Source organism: Dendropsophus ebraccatus, chromosome 3 (assembly GCF_027789765.1).
Source record: "Dendropsophus ebraccatus isolate aDenEbr1 chromosome 3, aDenEbr1.pat, whole genome shotgun sequence".
NCBI lineage: Eukaryota > Metazoa > Chordata > Amphibia > Anura > Hylidae > Dendropsophus > Dendropsophus ebraccatus.
The window spans coordinates 3,631,921-3,654,641 of record NC_091456.1 but is presented as its reverse complement, the minus strand read 5'-3'; the positions used below and the strand labels follow the sequence as shown (position 1 = coordinate 3,654,641).

Below are 22,721 nucleotides of genomic sequence, written 5' to 3'. Positions count from 1 at the left end.
ACTGTGACCTGCTTCCATGGTAACTCCAATGGTCATCGAGCTTTGGCTGGGGTTTACCATGTGACTTCCTGTGCTACCTCAGTCTATTCCCTACCACATAGGGGATAGGTTGTGTGTTAGACCTCTCTCCCTGCTAAGAGAGAGACCTGCGTGTGCTCTGCTGCTCCAGTCCACTGGCTGTAAGAGACACACTATAAGAGACACACTATAAGGGACACACTATAAGAGACACACTATAAGAGACATACTATAAGAGACACACTATAAGAGACACACTATAAGAGACACATACTATAAGACACATACCATAAGAGACACACTATAAGAGACACACTATAAGAGACATACTATAAGAGACACACTATAAGAGACATACTATAAGAGACATACTATAAGAGACACACTATAAGAGACACACTATAAGGGACATACTATAAGAGACATCCCATCATCCTCAGCGTCTACTGTGCAATAGGTACATAGGAGCAGATTCATCTAACCTGCTGATAGTTCCCCTTTAAACATAGTTATCCTTTAAAAAACAACAACAATATTGCGTTTTCCCAATTCCTGGAGATAAAACAAGATCCTCAGATACAAACCTCTCCTGTCACTGAGATTTCAAATCGGATTCCATAGAGCTTCAAGAGATCTCTGTACTGGTGTCTGTCCTGATCCCAGTAATACGTCGCAGTTCTACAAGAACATAACACATTACAACTGGTCTTTATAATACGTAACGCTATACAATGCCCCCCCCCCCTCTATCCGCCATATACATAATATATACAGTGCTGATGGAGGAGGAAGCGAGCGGCATCGGGAAGAGAGGACTAAGCCGGACCCTGGATGAGCCTGATGGTTTATATGGTTTTATTACCGGTGACTGGGAAGCTGTGACTGGATTCTATGGACGGCCATGTCCTGTGTATCACTAACGGCAGGGAGATATATAGCCTGACCGAAGTCTCCCTGGCACCATCAGCTGGGACTCATCACCTCACAGTCATCCACAAAGCTGCGGAATATGCACAATCCCCAACAAATGGCTGCACAGTAACTACGTATCATACACTATTACCTCAACTCCACACAACAAGAACATAGGGAATAAAACTGTCTCCAAATGGCAGCAAATCCCCATAGAAAACCTCTGCTGCTCTGAACAGTTCCTGACATGGACAGAGGTGGCAGCAGAGAGCACTGTGTCAGGATGGGTTCATACTGAGGAATTCTCACGGATAATGTCCGTGGAATTCCGCCTTCTGTCCGCACGCACGGCCGCGCGCCTTTCCGACGGCTCCATAGACACCATTTAGTGCCAGTTTTATTTCCTATTTCCTACTTTTTCTGTGGAGTTTATTTAATTGTTGCTACCGTGCTCATATTAAAGGCGCTGTCTGCACCGACACAACTTCTTAAAGGGGATTTTTTTTTTTAGATAAATCAACCAGCAATGTGATGGCAAGCAGTTTGGCAATATACTCGCTTTAGTTTTTTTGTTGTTGTTTTCTATGTATAAATCAACATTATACATATGGCCACTAGGTGTCTCCCTTCACTGCGCATGTATACAGCTGCTGCGAGTCCACATTCAGTAGCAGAGAATCCTGGGGGTGCTCACATTGTATGGTCAGCTCTCCTGTCACACAGCACCACAACCTCTCTAACCACACAGTGACATTGATTTCTTTAAAAAAAAATTCTGCATCAGGTACACTTTAACCACAGACACACTTATCTGTCCTTGTCTCCATCTGTATGAATTATGAATATGCCTCCTGTCCATTAAAGGTTCATCAAGCTGCTGTGTATTGTTAACCCCTTCTTGTATCATCATGCACAGGAGGTAACAGAAGCCTAAATCTCTTTGTTTTATATTGCATCTGCCCACATATAAATGGGGGGGGGGGGGGGGACACGCACCGGAAGTTGTTCTTCACGTCTTGTAGTCTGAACGTGTACTGCGGTTTACATGTGCTTCCAGGCTGATCCAAGTCACAATTCCACCTAATGTCAACTCCAACAACTCCGCCCTGAAAGAGATTTACAGCAACGTATTTATACTCATTGGCTTCATCATTTTTACTACTTTTATAGAGTTTTGTCAAAGAAATCAAAATTTCCTGCCAGTTAAAGTGGGTTAAATATTGTAGAGGAAGTAGCAGAAGAACGCACCTGACAAGTTCGATTTAAAGGAGAAGTCCAGGGTCGGGCATTTTTTCAAAAGAGCCGGAGAGGAGGTGGCTGAATGTAACAACATGCACCGACCTCCCCGACTCCATTGCTGGGGTGTGCTGTCCCCCACTCATGTTCCCATGGTGTATTCTCTCCAGCCTTCCAGTACTTACCAGCTGCTGTATGTCCTGCAGGAAGTGGTGGATTCTCTGCAGTCTGACACAGTGCTCTCTGCTGCCACCTCTGTCCATGTCAGGAACTGTCCAGAGCAGCAGCAAATCCCCATAGAAAACCTCTCCTGCTCTGGACAGTTCCTGACATGGACAGAGGTGGCAGCAGAGAGCACTGTGTCAGACTGGAGAGAATACACCACTTCCTGCAGGACATACAGCAGTTGATAAGTAGTAGAAGACTGGAGATTTTTAAATAGAAGTAAATTACAAATCTATATAATTTTCTGAAAACAGTTGATTAGAAAGAAAAAGATTTTTGCTGGAGTACCCCTTTAAAGACCATCTTTGACTTTGAACTAGAATAATGTTCCTATGGCCATCATTGCAATGACGGCCAATGGAGCATACTAAACCACGGCCGTTGTTTGGTACTTAAAGAAAACTCCAGTTTTTAACATATGAACAGTTATAGTCAATCTAAAGCATGGTCTCATAGATAGTCAGGGGCTTTCAGCCTGGGGGCTCCAGTGCCTCTCAGTCCACCTGGTAGACATATAGGGGGACATTTATTAAGTCCGGCGTTTTCTGCGGCAGACTCGCAGCTCCGGCTGTACGGAGAGTTATGTAGAGGTGGACTGCCTCTACATAAATCCTGTGCGTGCGCCAAGAAACCTACGCCAGCTCAGAGTGAAAATAATGATAAATAGCGCCCTCCGTTCCGCCCCCTTCACACCCCTCTCCCCCCCCCTTTCCACTGAAAAATATGCATTTTAACATTAATAAATGTCCCCCATAGAGTGTTTCTACGTTCCTTTGCTCATTCACAGAAGAGATATTTCACGCAGAGACTACATATACTGAAGACACCCACCAGAACGGACAGCTCCTTAAAACTGTGTCCGGCTTCTCGGATCATCTCACTGACTCTAAAGACCGGACAATATGGAGCCGAGACCGGATCATATGTGCAGCTCTTAAAATAAGTCGTATCTGATGTCTGCTTCGTGTTTGACCTTACAAAATGAGATGGAAGTAGAGTTACAATAATCATATAGATATAGAGAGTATAGAGTACAGAGACAGAGTATAGAGTATATGGATAGTATAAAGAGTATACAGATAGAGTATAGAGTATACAGATAGTATAGAGAGTATAGAGTATATGGATAGTATAAAGAGTATACAGATAGAGTATAGAGTATACAGAGACAGAGTATAGAGTATATGGATAGTATAAAGAGTATACAGATAGAGTATAGAGTATACAGATAGTATAGAGTATATGGATAGTATAAAGAGTATACAGATAGAGTATAGAGTATACAGAGACAGAGTATAGAGTATATGGATAGTATAAAGAGTATACAAATAGTATAGAGACAGAGTATAGAGTATACAGATAGAGTATAGAGCAGGGGTCTCAAACTCGCGGCCCTCCAGCTGTTGCAAAACTACAATTCCCATCATGCCTGGACAGCCAAAGCGGAGCTTTGGCTGTCCAGGCATGATGGGAGCTGTAGTTTTGCAACAGCTGGAGGGCCGCGAGTTTGAGACCCCTGGTATAGAGTATACAGATAGTATAAAGAGTATACAGATAGAGTATAGAGTATATAGAGTATAGAGTATATAGATAGAGTATAGAGTATACAGATAGTATAAAGAGTATAGAGTATACAGATAGTATAAAGAGTATACAGATAGAGTATAGATTTTACAGATAGAGTATACAGATAGTATAAAGAGTATATAGTATACAGATAGAGTATAGATTATATGGAGGGCGTTAGTTACAATGCCACAGCAGCCAATCACAGCTCAGCTCTTACAGCAGCCAATCACAGCTCAGCTCTTACAGCAGCCAATCACAGCTCAGCTCTTACAGCAGCCAATCACGGCTCCTCTGTCCTTGTACCAGAGCTGAGAGCTGAGCTGTGATTGGTCGCTGTCGCTGATGAGGTAGCGATGTAGCGGATGGTCTATTTGCTTTATTCACAGCTCTTGGACTTCTCCCAGTTTCCCAGACGTGGCTCTCTCGCTCTCATACATGATATTTGCCTATGAAGACAATGACACTCACCTTGAGAGATGGAATCTGCTGAAGTGGACGTCATTTTTTATGAGAAGAGTGAAGTTTTCTGCCTCATTTATTGGTATTTTCCTAAAGAGAGAAAACAGGATGAAAGTTACATAGAGATCAATACGATTCTGTGAAAACCGTGCGACATTCTCCGAGGTGGAGACAGTCAGTCATTCTGGGATTGGGAATTATTTAAAACAAAGGGTCTTATTAGGGGAAACGATTTTTAACAATCGCAAATTAGATCTTTTATCGTCAATCTGAAATCGTTCCCCATAGTACACAGAAGGATAGTTGTTACTATAGTTATTCCTGGCTTTGGCTTCAAAGGTCTGTTAGATAAATCTCTCAGTTTAAACGCACCATTACTCCATCTGATCCCGGCAACAGAAGGAACGAGGTGGAATGAGGGTCCATTTACCCAGAAAGATTATCTAACAGATTATATGCCAAAGATTTGAAGCCAAAGCCAGGAATGAAGAGGAAAAATCTCTTTTCTTTACAACCTGATCTCTGTTTACAGTCTATTTCTGTCTTTGGTTTCAAATCTTTGGCACATAATCTTTGTGTGTAAATGGACCCTCAGGGTGTTATTCCACGGGCCGATGGTGGCCCCATAATAACTGTAAACTGGGCCTATTACACGGCCTGATTATCATTTAACAAGGGCTGCAGGGACATCGTTATCGATGTCCTTGCAGCCCTTGCTTAACTTTATACATTACCTGTCCAGGCAGCAGGGCTCCTCTTGTGGTCTTCTTCTCCCCAGGTCCCGCACGCTCCAGCTCACTGACCACTGCGGTCCCGGCCTGTAATTGGCTGAGCGGCCTGTCAGCTGAGACAGGCTGCTCTGAAGCTAGAGCGCGCAGGACCCAGGGAGAAGAAGATCGCAAGAGCAGCCCTGCAGCCTGGATATGTAAAGTTTATCGTCAGTCACTATTACACATAGCCATGCGCAGTCGGCGCCTGACAATTATAGGTTCAAACCTATATCAACGATCAGCCAATGATCGTTGTCATCGGCTGATCGTTATATTTATTACACGGAGCGATAATCAGCCGAATCAGTCCGATTATTATTATTATTATTATGGTTACGTGTAATAGTACCCTTATAGTGAACGATTAGTGAACAATTAACAAAGATGTTGGTGCCAGCGCCAAACGAACAATGAACGATTTCTTGTTTGAGAATGGCAAAACTCTCTGAGACTTATGGAGGCAGCGGCACACAGCTACAACCCCCTGTACGGACTCTCTGATTTGTGTAATAGGAGATAATCCCCTATAAATCCACATTTCCTTTACTATGTCAGTGTGCTGTGATGTTATATAAGTATAATGACTCCACTCCCCCCCCCCCCCCCCCCCCCCCCTCCGTCCTATCAGAATCTATCAGCAGGTGAGGATCACCGAGCCCGAATGTGAGTGCCGACCTTACAGGAGGACTAATTACCTGATTGGCTGCGACTCCTCAGCTGGACACCAGCCGTATATCTCACAGGTGAAATGTGTGGTGTTGCACTTCCCTGTTTTTATACCTGTAAGTAAACAGCAGATATTCCTTATTGGATCCATGCTACATGTGATTTTCACACTAGAGATGAGTGAACCGAACTTCCTCAACAGATTCTTTTTGAACCTTGCAAAAAGTTTGGTTTGGTACCAAACTTTTTGCAAAGTTCAGAACAAGTTCAGAAAGATGGCACCCATACATCTAACCTGTCTGCACTCCCCCGCTGTCTTCCTCTGCGTCTCCAGCCACCTCCAGCCATTCAGCCAATCACTGACTGAGATGGGACAGCACAGCGACCATAGACAATAGTGACAGGCCACTCAGCTACAATAAACAGTCTGCAGGTCTTCTCAATGGTCTGAGATGGTGCACACCTGACCGGGTCAGTCACTGACTGAGGCAGGAAAGCACAGGGTGGGCTGTCACTCATCTCAGTGATTGGCTGAACCGTATTTTGGAGGTTGCAGGGACTAGAGAAGAAGGACACCGGGGGACGTGGACACCGGGGGACGTGGACAGGTAAGTATAGATGAGCCATTTGTTGCACCACACTACAACAGGTAAATGCCTGCAATCTGTTAGTTCATTTAAGGTTCGGTTTATGTTAAATCCAGCAGATCTGCCAAACTAAAATTTTAAAAATTTTGCTCCCCTCTGGTCCACACGTTTGTGATTTCAGTCTATGTGACATCAGCTAAAGGACGTATTAGGGCAGTTTACCCCTTTAAGATAATAAATCCCCAATTATGCACCCTCTTGCTCCCCCATTGCTTCCACTGTGGGCCTTTAAGTCCCGGCTATGTTTCCATTCTGCTGGCTTTCAATGATGTCTCTATTACCATTCAGCCAATCACAGAGCTCATCAGGGAAACAAAAATATATATTTTCCCCAAATCAACTGGTTTCAGAAAGTTATACAGATTTGTAATTTATTTCTATTATAAAATCTCCAGTCTTCCAGTACTTATCAGCTGCTGTATGTCCTGCAGGAAGTGGTGTATTCTCTCCAGTCTGACACAGCACTATTTGCTGCCACCTCTGTCCATGTAGGGAACTGTCCAGAGCAGGAGAGGTTTTCTTTGGGGATTTTCTGCTGCTCTGGACAGTTCCTGACATGGACAGAGGTGGCAGCAGAGAGCACTGTGTCAGACTGGAGAGAATACACCACTTCCTGCAGGACATGCAGCAGCTGATAAGTACCGGAAGACTGGAGATGTTTAAATAGAAGTAAATTAGAAATCTATGTACTTTCGGAAACCAGTTGATTTGAAAGAAAAGAGTTTTGCCGGAGTAAACCCTTTAACCCCTTAAAGGGGTAGTGCGGCGGTACAAATTTATTCACAGAATAACACACATTACAAAGTTATACAACTTTGTAATGTATGTTATGTCTGTGAATGGCCCCCTTCCCCGTGTCCCACCACCCCCACCCGTGTACCCGGAAGTGTAGTGCATTATACATACCTGATCCGTGCCTACACGCGTCCGCCATCTTGTGCCAAACGTCATCTTCGGCCGGCCGGCCCGAACACCTTCGATCTTCCCGAGTGCCGGCCGCGTCATCAACTGCTCAGCCGCGATTGGCTGAGCATAACTGTGCTCGGCCAATCACGGCTCAGCGGCTGATGACGCGTGTCGGCACGGATCAGGTATGTATAATGCACTACACTTCCGGGTACACGGGTGGGGGTGGTGGGACACGGGGAAGGGGGCCATTCACAGACATAACATACATTACAAAGTTGTATAACTTTGTAATGTGTGTTATTCTGTGAATAATTTTTTATCGACGCTCTACCCCTTTAAGGTCAAAGCCAATTTTCGTTTTTGCACTTTTGCTTTTTCCACTTTATGTTTAAAAGGCCATAGCGCTTGCATTTTTTCACCTAGAGACCCACATGAGCCCTTATTTTTTGCGAAACCAATTGTACTTTGCAATGACATTATTTTTCCATAACATATGCTGCGAAACCGGCAAAAAATCATTTGCACTGTCAAATTGAAAAAAAAAGGAATTTGTTTTGATTTCGGGGAGTTTTTAATTTACACCGTTCACACTATGGTAAAACTGACTTTTTATGCATGTTCCTCAAGTCGTTATGATTACAAAGATATGTAACATGTATAACTTTTATATTATCTGATGGCCGGTAAAAAATTCAAACCATTGTTAACAGATATATGTTCCTTAAAATCGCTCCATTCCCCGGCTTACAGTGCTTTTATCCTTTGGTCTATGGGGCTGTATGAGGTGTCATTTTTTGCGCCATGATGTGTTCTTTCTATCTGTACCTTGATTGCGCATATGCGACTTTTTGATCACTTTTTATTACATTTTTTCTGGATTTGATGCGACCAAAAATGCGCAATTTTGCACTTTGGACTTTTTTGGCGCTTACGCCGTTTACCGTGCGAGATCAGGAATGTGATTAATTAATAGTTCGGGCGATTACGCACGCGGCGATACTAAATATGTTTATTTATTTATATTTATAAAATGGGAAAAGGGGGGTGTTTTGGACTTGTATATACACAGCAAAGATCGATCAGATCGGTGATAGATTGCTATGGCCTGCTGCAGGCCATAGCAATCTATTGCCGAGCCGGGAGCAGCGTCATTCCGACGCTGAGGCCCGGCACGGGCCGAAGAACGGATCTCCCCCCGCGATCGCATCACGGGGGGGAGATCCGTCCCACTAGACACCAGGGATGCACGGATCAAAGTCTCTAAATGCAGCTGTCAGGTTTGACAGCTGCACTTAGAGGCTTAAATAGTCGGCGCGGCAACGGGACCCGGCTAATAGAGGCACTGCCTGGCTGCACATGTCAGCCGGGATCAGTGCCGTTCAGAGTGGGGTCCCGGCGGGACCCCGCTCTGAACACCCCCCGCGGCACCATGACGTATCAGATACGTTATGGGTCACTAAGGGGTCAAAGACATCTGGAGGAATTTCTGAACAGTCCACTATACAAAGAAAAGAAAATCCCTTAATGCTAAATCCACATCACAAATTAAAATTGAACATCAATGGATTTCACCTTAGAAGATGGTGGCGTTATATAAACTGTGAGCATTAAAGTGTCCCCCTGCCATCATCCTCTCCATCAGCCACAGCCACGCAGCTCTGGGAGTCGTGACATCACCATGTTATCCAGGAAGTGACATCACCATGTTATCCAGGAAGTGACATCACCATGTTATCCAGGAAGTGACATCACCATGTTATCCAGGAAGTGAAGCCTTGATGCAGTAGTAAGTGCAGAGGAAAAAAGCACTTTATAAGCATTTCCCATAATAAGTGTATATTGGGGATTTGTATAACTTTTAGGGGGCAATACAATACTTTCATAAAAAATTTCACCGGACTTCTCCTTTAAGAAGAAACAACCTATAAACGTACCATTTCCACTAATCACGGGTTCTTTTTCAGCGCAGTCCGAGTCTTCACTACATCTGCCATCTAAAACTGTTGGACTCTTTTGGGGGGAAAACAAAGAACAGACGAGTGAGTGAAACACTATCACAACTAGACACAACGTTCAACCATAAGATCAGCGTATGTAAATGCATGCAAACTGGTCGATGACCTAGAAATTAAAAATGGCCGCCCCATAGAAGAGACACCCGTTCTGTGACTATTCTCTGACTTAACCCGCGGTCGGGCCTTGTGGGCATTATACAGATATGTCACATATATAAACTGATCTAAGTCTTTAATGGCTTAAAGAACGAGCACAAAACCAGCCGTCTTACCTCGGGACACACACCTAATTCTTGTCCTGGCGTGGAGATAAAGTTTGTAACCAAAAACAGAACATTTTCTCCCTGAAAAGTTCATGAAATAAATGTCATCTGACGACCATGCTGAATTTAGAAACTTCTATTAATATTTCACTGGACACACAGTAATAAAGAAGTATAAATGAGGGGGGGGGGGGATGATCAGGGGTCTCGTATCTACATTATATTGTACTAAAACACTGCAGTTAGAGATGAGTGAACTTCTCCGTTCAGATGGCCAGGGTTTGCAGAGTTGTGCCGTAAAATTCAGGTTTGTCTGAACCTTAAATGAACCGCACTAAAACAGCTAAACTATGGCAGCTACACCAGTGGGACCATTGGGGATTTTTTGTAGAGAAAACTCCGTACAAAACGCACATGTTTTGTCACTTAGTTTTCTATGGGTAAAGCAGTTGTTTTGAGTGTTTCTCTGTGCAAAAGCGCATCAAAGCTGGCTTCAGAAAAGCCTGGAAACACCAATAGAAAACTGTGTCTCTGCCCTTGTGTTTCCTCCCCTGGGGAGCTGCGTCTCTGCCCCTGTGTTTCCGCCTCTGGGGAGCTGTGTCTCTGCCCCTGTGTTTCCTCCCCTGGGGAGCTGCGTCTCTGCCCCTGTGTTTCCGCCCCTGGGGAGCTGCGTCTCTGCCCCTGTGTTTCCTACCCTGGGGAGCTGTGTCACTGATCCAGTGTTTCCGCCCCTGGGGAGCTGCGTCTCTGCCCCTGTGTTTCCGCCCCTGGGGAGCTGCGTCTCTGCCCCTGTGTTTCCTCCCCTGGGGAGCTGCGTCTCTGCCCCTTTGTTTCCGCCCCTGGGCAGTTGTGTCTCTGCCCCTGTGTTTCCTCCCCTGGGGAGCTGCGTCTCTGCCCCTGTGTTTTCGCCCCTGGGGAGCTGCGTCTCTGCCCCTGTGTTTCCGCCCCTGGGCAGCTGCGTCTCTGCCCCTGTGTTTCCGCCCCTGGGGAGCTGCGTCTCTGCCCCTGTGTTTCCGCCCCTGGGGAGCTGCGTCTCTGCCCCTGTGTTTCCACCCCTGGGGAGCTGTGTCTCTGCCCCTGTGTTTCCGCCCCTGGGGAGCTGTGTCTCTGACCCTTTGTTTCCACCGCTGGGAGCTGCATCTCTGCCCCTGTGTTTCCGCCCCTGGGGAGCTGCGTCTCTGCCCCTGTGTTTCCGCCCCTGGGGAGCTGCGTCTCTGCCCCTGTGTTTCCGCCCCTGGGCAGCTGCGTCTCTGCCCCTGTGTTTCCGCCCCTGGGGAGCTGCATCTCTGCCCCTGTGTTTCCGCCTCTGGGGAGCTGCGTCTCTGCCCCTGTGTTTCCTCCCCTGGAGAGCTGCGTCTCTGCCCCTGTGTTTCCTCCCCTGGGGAGCTGCGTCTCTGCCCCTTTGTTTCCGCCCCTCGGCAGCTGCGTTTTTGCCCCTGTGTTTCCCCCTCTGGGGAGCTGCGTCTCTGCCCCTGTGTTTCCGCCCCTGGGGAGCTGCATCTCTGCCTTTGTGTTTCCGCCCCTGGGGAGCTGTGTCTCTGACCCTGTGTTTCCGCCCCTGGGAGCTGCGTCTCTGCCCCTGTGTTTCCGCCCCTGTGGAGCTGTGTCTCTGCCCTTGTGTTTCCGCCCCTGGGGAGCTGCCTCTCTGCCCATGTGTTTCTGCCTCTGGGGAGCTGCGTCTCTGCCCCTGTGTTTCCGCCCCTGGGAGCTGCGTCTCTGCCCCTGTGTTTCCGCCCCTGGGAGCTGTGTCTCTTCCCCCGTGTTTCCGCCCCTGGGGAGCTGCGTCTCTGCCCTTGTGTTTCCGCCTCTGGGGAGCTGCGTCTCTGCCCCTGTGTTTCCGCCCCTGGGGAGCTGCGTCTCTGCCCCTGTGTTTCTTACCCTGGGCAGCTGTGTCTCTGATCCAGTGTTTCCGCCCCTGGGAGCTGTGTCTCTGCCCCTGTGTTTCCGCCCCTGGGGAGCTGCATCTCTGATCCTTTGTTTCCGCCCCTGGGAGCTGTGTCTCTGACCCTGTGTTTCCGCCCCTGGGAGCTGTGTCTCTGCCCCTGTGTTTCCGCCCCTAGGGAGCTGCGTCTCTGTGTTTCCTCCCCTGGGGAGCTGTGTCTCTGCCCCTGTGTTTCCTCCCCTGGGGAGCTGTGTCTCTGACCCTTTGTTTCCGCCCCTGGGGAGCTGTGTCTCTGCCCCTGTGTTTCCGCCCCTGGGGAGCTGTGTCTACTGAAATACAGTAAAACACTGGGGGAGCGCGGACAGGTAAGTATAGGCCCTTTGTTATTTTCCATATGTCTGCAGCACAATATAAAAAACATTTACGTGCCGGAGAACCCATTTAATTATGGATTGTGAGGGTAGCCAGGCCCAAACATTATTATTTTTCCCTGTGCCATTATGATTATTTGAAAACACATCACACGGTATATCATTGTGTAAACTCACCTGAGACGGTTTCACTAAATCCGCTTCATCCCAGAGTCTTTCTTGAAGTTCCCTAAAACCTTTGGTGACTGACGTTCCCTTCAGTTTGGTTATGACAGAAATGTGCGGATCGTTGTCACTTTCTTGGTATCCCTTTTTTACTATAAACACCCACCTGTCACAAAAACAGACATAATATCATCTGACACCCAACAAAGCACATCCTCCCATTCATCAAGGAATCCAGACTAAAGCAGGTAAGTCATGACTGCCCAAATATTAGGCTAATTGTGTGGTCTGCTGCTGCAGGGACCCTAAGCCATCTGTAGTCACATGTGTGCGGGGGGGTCTGCTGCTGCAGGGACCCTAAGCCATCGGCAGTCACCTGTGTGCGGGGGTCTGCTGCTGCAGGGACCCTAAGCTATCGGCAGTCACCTGTGTGTGGGGGGTCTGCTGCTGCAGGGACCCTAAGCCATCGGCAGTCACCTGTGTGTGGGGTGTCTGCTGCTGCAGGGACCCTAGGCCATCGGTAGTCACACATGTGTGCAGGGGGGGTCTGCTGCTGCAGGGACTCTAAGCAATCGACAGTCACCTGTGTGGGGGGGGTCTGCTGCTGCAGGGACCCTAAGCCATCGGTAGTCACATATGTGTGCGGGGGTCTGCTGCTGCAGGGACCCTAAGCCATCGGTAGTCACACATGTGTTCAGGGGGTCTGCTGCTGCAGGGACCCTAAACCATCGGTAGTCACATATGTGTGCGGGGGGTCTGCTGCTGCAGGGACCCTAAGCCATCGGTAGTCACATATGTGTGCGGGGGGTCTGCTGCTGCAGGGACCCTAAGCCATCGGTAGTCACACATGTGTTCAGGGGGTCTGCTGCTGCAGGGACCCTAAACCATCGGTAGTCACATATGTGTGCGGGGGGTCTGCTGCTGCAGGGACCCTAAGCCATCGGTAGTCACATAGGTGTGCGGGGGGTCTGCTGCTGCAGGGACCCTAAGCCATCGGTAGTCACATATGTGTGCGGGGGGTCTGCTGCTGCAGGGATCCTAAGCCATCGGTAGTCACATATGTGTGCGGGGGGGTCTGCTGCTGCAGGGACCCTAAGCCATCGGTAGTCACATATGTGTGCGGGGGTCTGCTGCTGCAGGGATCCTATACCATCGGTAGTCACATATGTGTGTGGGGGGTCTGCTGCTGCAGGGATCCTATACCATCGGCAGTCACATATGTGTGCGGGGGGTCTGCTGCTGCAGGGATCCTATACCATCGGTAGTCACATATGTGTGCGGGGGGTCTGCTGCTGCAGGGATCCTTAGCCATCGGTAGTCACATAGGTGTGCGGGGGGTCTGCTGCTGCAGGGATCCTATACCATCGGTAGTCACATATGTGTGCGGGGGGTCTGCTGCTGCAGGGATCCTTAGCCATCGGTAGTCACATATGTGTGCGGGGGGTCTGCTGCTGCAGGGATCCTATACCATCGGTAGTCACATAGGTGTGCGGGGGGTCTGCTGCTGCAGGGATCCTTAGCCATCGGTAGTCACATATGTGTGCGGGGGGTCTGCTGCTGCAGGGATCCTATACCATCGGTAGTCACATAGGTGTGCGGGGGGTCTGCTGCTGCAGGGATCCTATACCATCGGTAGTCACATATGTGTGCGGGGGGTCTGCTGCTGCAGGGATCCCATAGCATCGGTAGTCACATATGTGTGCGGGGGGTCTGCTGCTGCAGGGATCCTAAGCCATCGGTAGTCACATATGTGTGGGGAGTCTGCTGCTGCAGGGATCCTATACCATCGGTAGTCACATAGGTGTGCGGGGGGTCTGCTGCTGCAGGGATCCTATACCATCGGTAGTCACATAGGTGTGCGGGGGGTCTGCTGCTGCAGGGATCCTTAGCCATCGGTAGTCACATATGTGTGCGGGGGGTCTGCTGCTGCAGGGACCCTAAGCCATCGGTAGTCACATATGTGTGCGGGGGGTCTGCTGCTGCAGGGACCCTAAGCCATCGGTAGTCACATATGTGTGCGGGGGGTCTGCTGCTGCAGGGACCCTAAGCCATCGGTAGTCACATAGGTGTGCGGGGGGTCTGCTGCTGCAGGGATCCTAAGCCATCGGTAGTCACATAGGTGTGCGGGGGGTCTGCTGCTGCAGGGATCCTAAGCCATCGGTAGTCACATATGTGTGCGGGGGGGTCTGCTGCTGCAGGGACCCTAAGCCATCGGTAGTCACATATGTGTGCGGGGGTCTGCTGCTGCAGGGATCCTATACCATCGGTAGTCACATATGTGTGCGGGGGGTCTGCTGCTGCAGGGATCCTTAGCCATCGGTAGTCACATAGGTGTGCGGGGGGTCTGCTGCTGCAGGGATCCTTAGCCATCGGTAGTCACATATGTGTGCGGGGGGTCTGCTGCTGCAGGGATCCTATACCATCGGTAGTCACATAGGTGTGCGGGGGGTCTGCTGCTGCAGGGATCCTATACCATCGGTAGTCACATATGTGTGCGGGGGGTCTGCTGCTGCAGGGATCCCATAGCATCGGTAGTCACATATGTGTGCGGGGGGTCTGCTGCTGCAGGGATCCTTAGCCATCGGTAGTCACATAGGTGTGCGGGGGGTCTGCTGCTGCAGGGATCCTATACCATCGGTAGTCACATAGGTGTGCGGGGGGTCTGCTGCTGCAGGGATCCTATACCATCGGTAGTCACATATGTGTGCGGGGGGTCTGCTGCTGCAGGGACCCTAAGCCATCGGTAGTCACATATGTGTGCGGGGGTCTGCTGCTGTTCTGTCCCCACATGCGGCGAGTGAAGGTTTATCTGACTAGTGGGCCTGACTGGAGATTCCTACCTTGTATTCCAGCATATGAGGCAGACAGGAACCAGAATAAGCGTCAGGTAGAGTAGGAAATTGAGCAGAACGTAGTTTAATAACTTCACATACAGCTTAGTCACAGATGCAGTATAGTAGTTATATTGGGCTGTTGCTGCTTTCCTAGAAGATACCTTGCTGACACTTGTAATTTCTGGTCAGAAGATTATGACTCTGATAAGCCCAAGCAAGCACTACTTCTCCAGTCAGAAGCAGGATGAAGAATGCCTGCTACAGGAAGTGACGTGGAGACTGGGCTATAAGACACACCCACTAAGGGACAAACCAAAAAATGTGAAAATGGAGGGGAGTCTAAACTCTTGGCCAGCAGATGGCAGCACAACAAGAATACATGTAATGAATACAACAAGGAATGAATGTAAACAATGCAGTTATAAAACATCTGAATAACATACAGATAAGTGAGGAGAACAGCACACTCCCCGTCTGAAATTCCCTTAGGGGGATTTCACTATAAACTAATTTCTATGAAATATAGTGCAGAACCTGAAACAAAACATGTTAATATGCAATATAAACAGTGAGATAATCCTGTTTCATAACTGAGGGATAAAGTTCTTTAAAGGAAAGTTCAGTCCTGTTCATCCGCCAGGAACATCCTCAACAGGCAATATCAGGATCAGTTCGTTGATAGGCCTTGCAAACGTTTTGGTCTCACCCTTCCTGGAGATCTTCAACTCCACCTTCCGGATCTTGCCATCCTTGCTGGGAAGAACTTTTGTAACTAGTCCCATAGGCCAGTCCATCCTTTCGGTTTGTTGTTCCTTCATCAATACGAGGTCTCCTTTTTTCAAGTTTGGTTTCTGGTGTTGCCATTTTCTTCTTCCTTGAAGAATCACAAGATACTCCTTTCGCCATCTGTTCCAGAAGTAATCCGCTAAGTGTTGTACACGTTTCCACTGTTTTTGGTAGATGTTTCCATGAGTGTACTCTCTACTTGGCGTCAGTTGATTCCCAGTTTTCTGGGTGAGAAGAGTAGCTGGAGTCAGTATAGCTGGTGCTTCAGGATCCATTGATACTGGAACAAGGGGTCTTGAGTTAATGATGGCGGAAACCTCAGCGAGAAGAGTAACCAGAGTCTCATGTGTGAGTCTTGAAGAATTCACATCCATAAGCATAGAGTTCAAGATGCTGCGGGAGATCCCGATCATCCTTTCCCAGGTGCCTCCCATGTGGGAACTATGAGGAGGATTGAAAATCCAGGTGCAACCCTTCTCTGCCAGCTGATCTTGGATGGGCTTGGTGCTAATATTCAGTTCTCGGCATGCTCCAATGAAGTTGCTTCCACGGTCAGACCTCAACTGCTTCACTGGTCCTCTGACTGCGAAGAAGCGTCTTAAAGCATTAATCAGGCTGGATGCGTCCATGGATTCTATCACCTCTATGTGAACGGCACGCACGCTCATGCAAGTGAATAGTACGGCCCAACGCTTGCTGTTAGCGTGGCCGCCACGGGTCCTGCGTGCAGACACCATCCATGGCCCAAAGACGTCAAGGCCAACATAGGTGAATGGTGGCTCAGTACTTAGTCTGTCCGCGGGCAAGTCAGCCATCTGTTGGTATAACTGTTTTCCCCTTGCTTTACGACAATGTACACAGTCATGCAGTAAGTGCGCCACACGCCTCTTCATGCCTAGAATCCAAAGGCCTGCAGAACGTAACTTGCCCTCAGTTATTTGCCTTCCTTGGTGTTCAGTCCTTTCATGGTGGTGCCGGATCAGCAAGGTGGTAATGTGATGTTTGCTGGGAATGATGAGAGGGTTTTGCTCTGCAACTCCTAGGTCAACCTGATTGAGTCGACCACCAACCCTTAGCAAACCAAAACTGTCCATAAATGGATTCAAATTAGCAATAGGGCTTTTCACTGGAACCTGCTGTTTGTCGTACAAGCACCTCCACTCAGCACTGAATTCCCCCTGCTGCACATGACGTATTATAAGGGATTCACTATGAGAAATGTCCTCAGCAGAGAGGGGTTTATGGCAGACATGCCAGCCGCGACAATAGTGATCTCCAGGCGTATGGTGATAGCATCTTGCAATATGCGCCAACCTTGCAATAGTCCTAACAAGTCTCATCCAACTGGAGAAACGTTCAAAACGTTGACAATTGAGGTTGGAAGGTGGCTTTGTTCCAGTGACTAATGCGCCGACTTCAGTGCGGATTTCTGGATCATTATCTGGATCTTGGATGCTGTAGACCTCCTGAACATGTTCCTCTGTCTGTTCCAGCAGAAATTCTGGGCCTGTAAGCCATGAAGAGTTCGCAAAGGAACCTATAGACATAGGCCTGGTGGCGTGATCTGCTGGATTAAGCTCGGATGGTACGTAATGCCATTGTTCAGGTTTGGAGGACCTCCTGATTCTCTGAATGCGGTTACTGACGTACACATAAAACCGCTTGGTCTGATTGTAGATGTAACCTAAAACGACCTTACTGTCAGTGTAGTATCGGACCTCGTCTATGTCAGCACCCAGTTCTTGCTGTATGAAGTCTGCAATCTCCACTGCTAATACAGCTCCGCAAAGTTCAAGCCTGGGAATAGTGTGATCAGGCTTGGGGGCTAACTTGGCTTTGCCAAAAACGAACCCAATATGAACTTGACTGTTGGGTTCTGTCGCCTTGAGGTAAGCAACGGCTGCTATGGCCTCTATGGAAGCATCCGAGAACACGTAGAGTTCCTTTCCCTTGCTGGCAGTAAGCGAGGCTTTGACATAGCATCTTGGGATGTGGATCTGATCCAAGGCATACAAAGATTGCTTCCAGGCTTCCCACTTTTGCTCTTTATCAGAAGGAAGGGGGGCATCCCAATCCTTGATGGTTTCAGAAAGCTGTCTCAGTAGGGATTTACCTTGTATGGTAATGGGCGCTACAAATCCCAGTGGATCGTATAGGCTGTTCACAACTGACAGGACACCACGTTTTGTAAAGGGTTTGTCTGCACGACTTACTTGAAAGCCAAAGGAGTCGGCGGACAGATCCCACCTCAGGCCTAAGCTTCTTTGCACTGGTGGATCGTCTTGTCCCAGGTTTATGTCCTTGAATCCAGGAGCATGATCATCTGACTCGAAGGCTCTCATGACAGCCAGGCTGTTTGAAGCGATTTTGTGTAGCCGTAGTTTGGCTTGGTACAGCATGTTTTGAGTCCTTTTAAGTAAATCAATTGCCTCTTCTTCAGTAGGTAATGATTTGAGTCCATCATCTACGTAGAAGTCTTTTTCTACAAAGTCTCTGGCATCCTTTCCATACTGGGACTCTCCCTCTTTGGCGGTTCTGCGAAGGCCATAAGTCGCTACAGCAGGTGAAGGGCTGTTCCCAAATACATGTACCCTCATGCGGTACTCCATCATCTCCTCGGTGGTGTCGTTGTCCTTGTACCACAGAAATCTGAGGAAGTTCCTGTGGTCCTCTCTGACTATGAAGCAGTGGAACATCTGTTCAATATCAGCAGTGATGGCAACGGGCTCCTTTCTGAACCTCATCAAGACTCCGACAAGGTTATTTGTCAGATTGGGACCTGTGAGAAGGACGTCGTTAAGAGACACACCTTGATGTTTGGCGCTTGAGTCAAATACAACCCTAATTTGATTAGGTTTTCTGGGATGGTATACTCCGAATGAAGGTAGGTACCAGCACTCCTCGTTCTTCTTCAAAGATGGAGCTGGTTCTGCATGGTTGTTCCGGAATATTCTTTCCATAAACGTGACAACGTGTTCTCTCATTTCAGGCTTGCTGTTTAGGGAACGCTGAAGAGAGTTAAATCTTTGCAAAGCTTGTTCCCGGTTGTTTGGGAGTCTTACCCTGGAAGCTCTGAACGGTAGTGGAGAAACCCAGTGATTGGTTTCCTCCTTAGAGAATTCACTGTCCATTATCTTGACAAAGTCTCTGTCCTCTAATGACAAGGCTACTTTATCGTCATCCTTCGTTGTGAGGAACACTGATCTCCCCAAGTTGTCAGCATAGGGGGAGGGAATGACGTCAGGCAGCTGTATGAAGTCTGGAGGTTTCTCCTTGACTTTATAGTGATGAGGGCACGGCTTGATGCAAGATGTGCGTCCGTCCCTGTGCACGTAAGTCTTAAAGGAGTCAATTCCTGGTTGATCCAAGCATACATTCCCAACGATTACCCATCCCAAGTCCAGTCTCTGGGCGTATGGGGCATAGTCAGGACCGTTACACTGCTGACGCACCTTGTGTACCCTTAGATTGTCTCTGCCAAGCAGGAGTAGAATTTCAGCGTCCATATCCAAGGGTGGGATAACACTGGTCAGGTGCCTTAGGTGTGGTTGGTGAAATGCAGCTTCTGGGGTAGGAATCTCATCCCTGTGATCAGGTATTTGGTCACATTCAATCAGTGTAGGTAAGGGTATCTCTGTGTCTCCATTGATGGGAGAAGCGATGAATCCCTGTGCTCTTCTGCCACAAGTCTCTATGCTGCCTGAGCAGGTGTTTAAGGTATAGGGTTTTGTGGGTCCCTCGATCCCAAAGGCTTCAAAGAATTTAGGTCCGGCTAGGGACCGGTTGCTCTGGTCATCAATGATTGCATACATTTTTAGAGCCTTTTTTGGTTGTCCTTCTGGGTAAACCTTGATCAGACATATTCTGGCACAACATTTGTCCCTTTGGTTCTCCCCACATACCTCCGAGCATGAACAGGAAACATCAGTGGTAGAGTTAGCACGATTCTGAGGCTCCCCGCCATGGCTTGTAGTGGGAATACTGGTAATTGCAGCCGATGAATCGCTGGTGGGTGGGGTTAGGTGCATAACCGTGACATGTCTGTCGCTGTGACACTCCTCACACTTAATGGCAGATTTACAGTCCTTAGCCATATGCTCCAATGAGGCGCAGCATCTGAAACATACTCCTAGCTCAGTGAGGATTTTCTTGCGTTCCTGTATGGGTTTGGACCTGAAGCCTTTGCATTTATTTAGTGAGTGAGGTTTTTTATGAATGGGACATTCACGATTAAAGGACTTGTCTCTTGATGAGTTAGTTTGGTGTTTACCCGTGGATGCTGCAGGTGGTGGCAGGTTAGTCTTTCTAACACTCGCACAGCTCTTAAAGTCTCTGTGTTTCTGTGTGGCACCTTCATACCTTGATGATGATGCAGCTGGAGTGTTGAGCTCCAGGAAGTCAAGACTGGGGTCATTCCTCATCTGGGCCTGTTCGTCGATGAACCTGCAGAAGTGGATGAATGGTGGAAAGGTGACATCATGTGCTCTCTTATATCTTGAGACTGATGTTGCCCACTTCTCCTGCAAACTGTATGGCAGCTTTGTGACGATTGGGTTTACCCCATGGGCGGTATCCAGATAGCATAGTCCAGATAGACGAGGATCTCTTTTAGCAAGTTCCAGTTCCATGAGCAGATCGCTTAAGTCCTGAAGCTTGTGGACTTCCTTCAGATTAATCTTTGGGATGTTCTGCAGTCTCTTGAATAGGGCTTTCTCTATTGCTTCGGCACTGCCAAAGGTACGTTCAAGTCTCTGCCAGGCAGCGGCAAGACCTGCTTCAGCTTGTCCCACATAGACAGTCCTTAAGCTCTTGATGCGATTTGTAGAGCCAGGGCCCAGCCATTTGACCATGAGATCAAGCTCCTGCTCTGCGGTAAGGTTGAGGTTGGCGATGGCAGCTTTGAAGGTCGCTTTCCAGGCTCTGTAGCTCTCTGCGCGGTCGTCAAATTTGGAGAGACTGGTGTTGATCAGCTCCCTGCTAACCATGTACCTTGCGAACTCAGATATATCTGTTTTCTCACTTCTTGTTGCCGCGTCAACTCGTTGTACCCCTTGGGCGTATGGGTTGGTTGGCGTGAAAGGGTGAGATGTTCCAGGGTAGAATGATGTCGCTGCAGGGTTGAGCTGTGGTTTAGCCTCTATAAGTTCTGACGACCGCTGCTTGTGTTGTGCGACTAGGCCAGAAAACACTCGGTAACCATCTTCCTGTGATAGTTGTCCTTGAGAAGGCACATCTGGGTGACGATCATCAGTTTGTGCGGGTGCTATAGGTGGCACCGTAGCTGCAGGTAGAGCTGACTTGGAGATTTCAGTGTTGTCAGCTTGAATGGCGCTAGAAATAGGGGGGCCTGCAGGTAACTGATTCAGCACATAGTCATTGGTGCGATCGACAGGATTGTCTGTTTCTTGTGGCAAGCAAACTGGATCGAGACTTTGGCTCATTGCTTGCTCGAGTACTTTTACTTTGGCCAATGCAATTTCCTCTTCCATCTCTGTTTGAAGGATCTTTATCTGAGCCTCTGCTTCTGCACTCTCTTTTTTAGCCTTAGCTTCGGCCATTGCAACTTCCTCTTCCATCTTTGCCTCTGCTTCTGCACTCTCTTTTTTAGCCTTAGCTTCGGCCATTGCAACTTCCTCTTCCATCTCTGTTTGAAGGATCTTTATCTGAGCCTCTGCCATTACTTCCTTTTCTCTGAAGGCACGTCTTATTTTGGATTGCTCTGCATCTATGCGGGCCTCTAGTATTCTGTCACTCAGGACTGAGCTTCTTGAGCACAAGGATCTGTATGACCGTGATGAACGTTTAGATGAATTTGATCTGTGCGATCTAGTCTCTTGTAGATGAGAGATACGGAGCTCCGCTTTATCTTTAGCATTCTGCACCATGGTGTCTCTTTCTATTTCTGATGATTCTGCCTTGATCAGCTCTGTTAAGGCTTCATCGATATTAGAGGCTTTTAAGAAGGTGATATACTTTGCAAACAGTCTCTTATATCTTTCATGCTCTGTATTCAGCCGTGCAACAGCATCTTGTTGACTCTCGGCGTCACCCTTGAAGGATTGAAGACTTGCCACGAGGGAGGTAACTCGTTTCCATCTCTCCTCCAGGTCATCACAGAGCTCATTTTTAGCAGTATGATAATTTTCAATTACCTTTAGTGTCGGTTTGAGAGAGCGTCTTGGTCGGACAACTTGGTCTGTTGGAAGTGTGAGTTCTGCTTCCTGCTGTTCCAAATCATCACTATCAACTTGTCCTTGCTGTGTTTTATCACTGGGGAGTTGCTCGGGATGCTTTTCGGCCATTTTGATTTTAAGTGTACTGTCTCTTTAAGAAAATTAACTTTGGAATTGGGGTCTGAAAATCGCAGCACAGCTTCTTTAGGACACCCCGATATGATTCCCAGCGTTATTTGAGTGATTTGTGGGGTTTTCAAGTCTGGGTGGCCAGACCAACGGGAGGTAGTATGCAGCAAGTCTCTTAGGAGGGGTATGGTCTGAGGGAGCTTCACACACAAAACTGTCCTTCTACTGAGTGATGAAAGGTTCATGTAAGATATGAGAAACAGCTTGGGATGCTTTGTGGAAGACTTCTATGCAGGTGTAGAATACAGCAGACACACACTGTGCTTGTCCTGAGGCCTGTCTGGACGTGCTGTCTCAGATTAGCTGACCATGTGCTTGTTGCTATGGAGACCTCAGACTGGTCTGGGTTACAGGCAATTTCTAGCTGTGATTTTGGGCTTTTTAAGTCAATCTTCTGACTGTTCTGTCCCCACATGCGGCGAGTGAAGGTTTATCTGACTAGTGGGCCTGACTGGAGATTCCTACCTTGTATTCCAGCATATGAGGCAGACAGGAACCAGAATAAGCGTCAGGTAGAGTAGGAAATTGAGCAGAACGTAGTTTAATAACTTCACATACAGCTTAGTCACAGATGCAGTATAGTAGTTATATTGTGCTGTTGCTGCTTTCCTAGAAGATACCTTGCTGACACT

At 48.0% G+C, this 22,721-nt stretch overlaps 1 protein-coding gene across 1 annotated transcript in view; it reads right to left on the bottom strand.

The window, feature by feature from the left end:
* The window catches only part of P2RX6 (purinergic receptor P2X 6), a 28,843-nt gene that overhangs the window by 2,091 nt on the left and 4,031 nt on the right, over positions 1-22,721 (bottom strand). Inside the window, exons 2-9 of the mRNA XM_069960725.1 lie at positions 12,120-12,273; positions 9,699-9,770; positions 9,346-9,421; positions 5,885-5,969; positions 4,429-4,509; positions 3,223-3,364; positions 1,927-2,036; positions 603-696 (exon numbers count right to left, since the gene is read on the bottom strand). Coding sequence (XP_069816826.1) covers positions 603-696; positions 1,927-2,036; positions 3,223-3,364; positions 4,429-4,509; positions 5,885-5,969; positions 9,346-9,421; positions 9,699-9,770; positions 12,120-12,273 — 814 coding nt within the window. The remainder of the gene's footprint in view (positions 1-602; positions 697-1,926; positions 2,037-3,222; positions 3,365-4,428; positions 4,510-5,884; positions 5,970-9,345; positions 9,422-9,698; positions 9,771-12,119; positions 12,274-22,721) is intronic.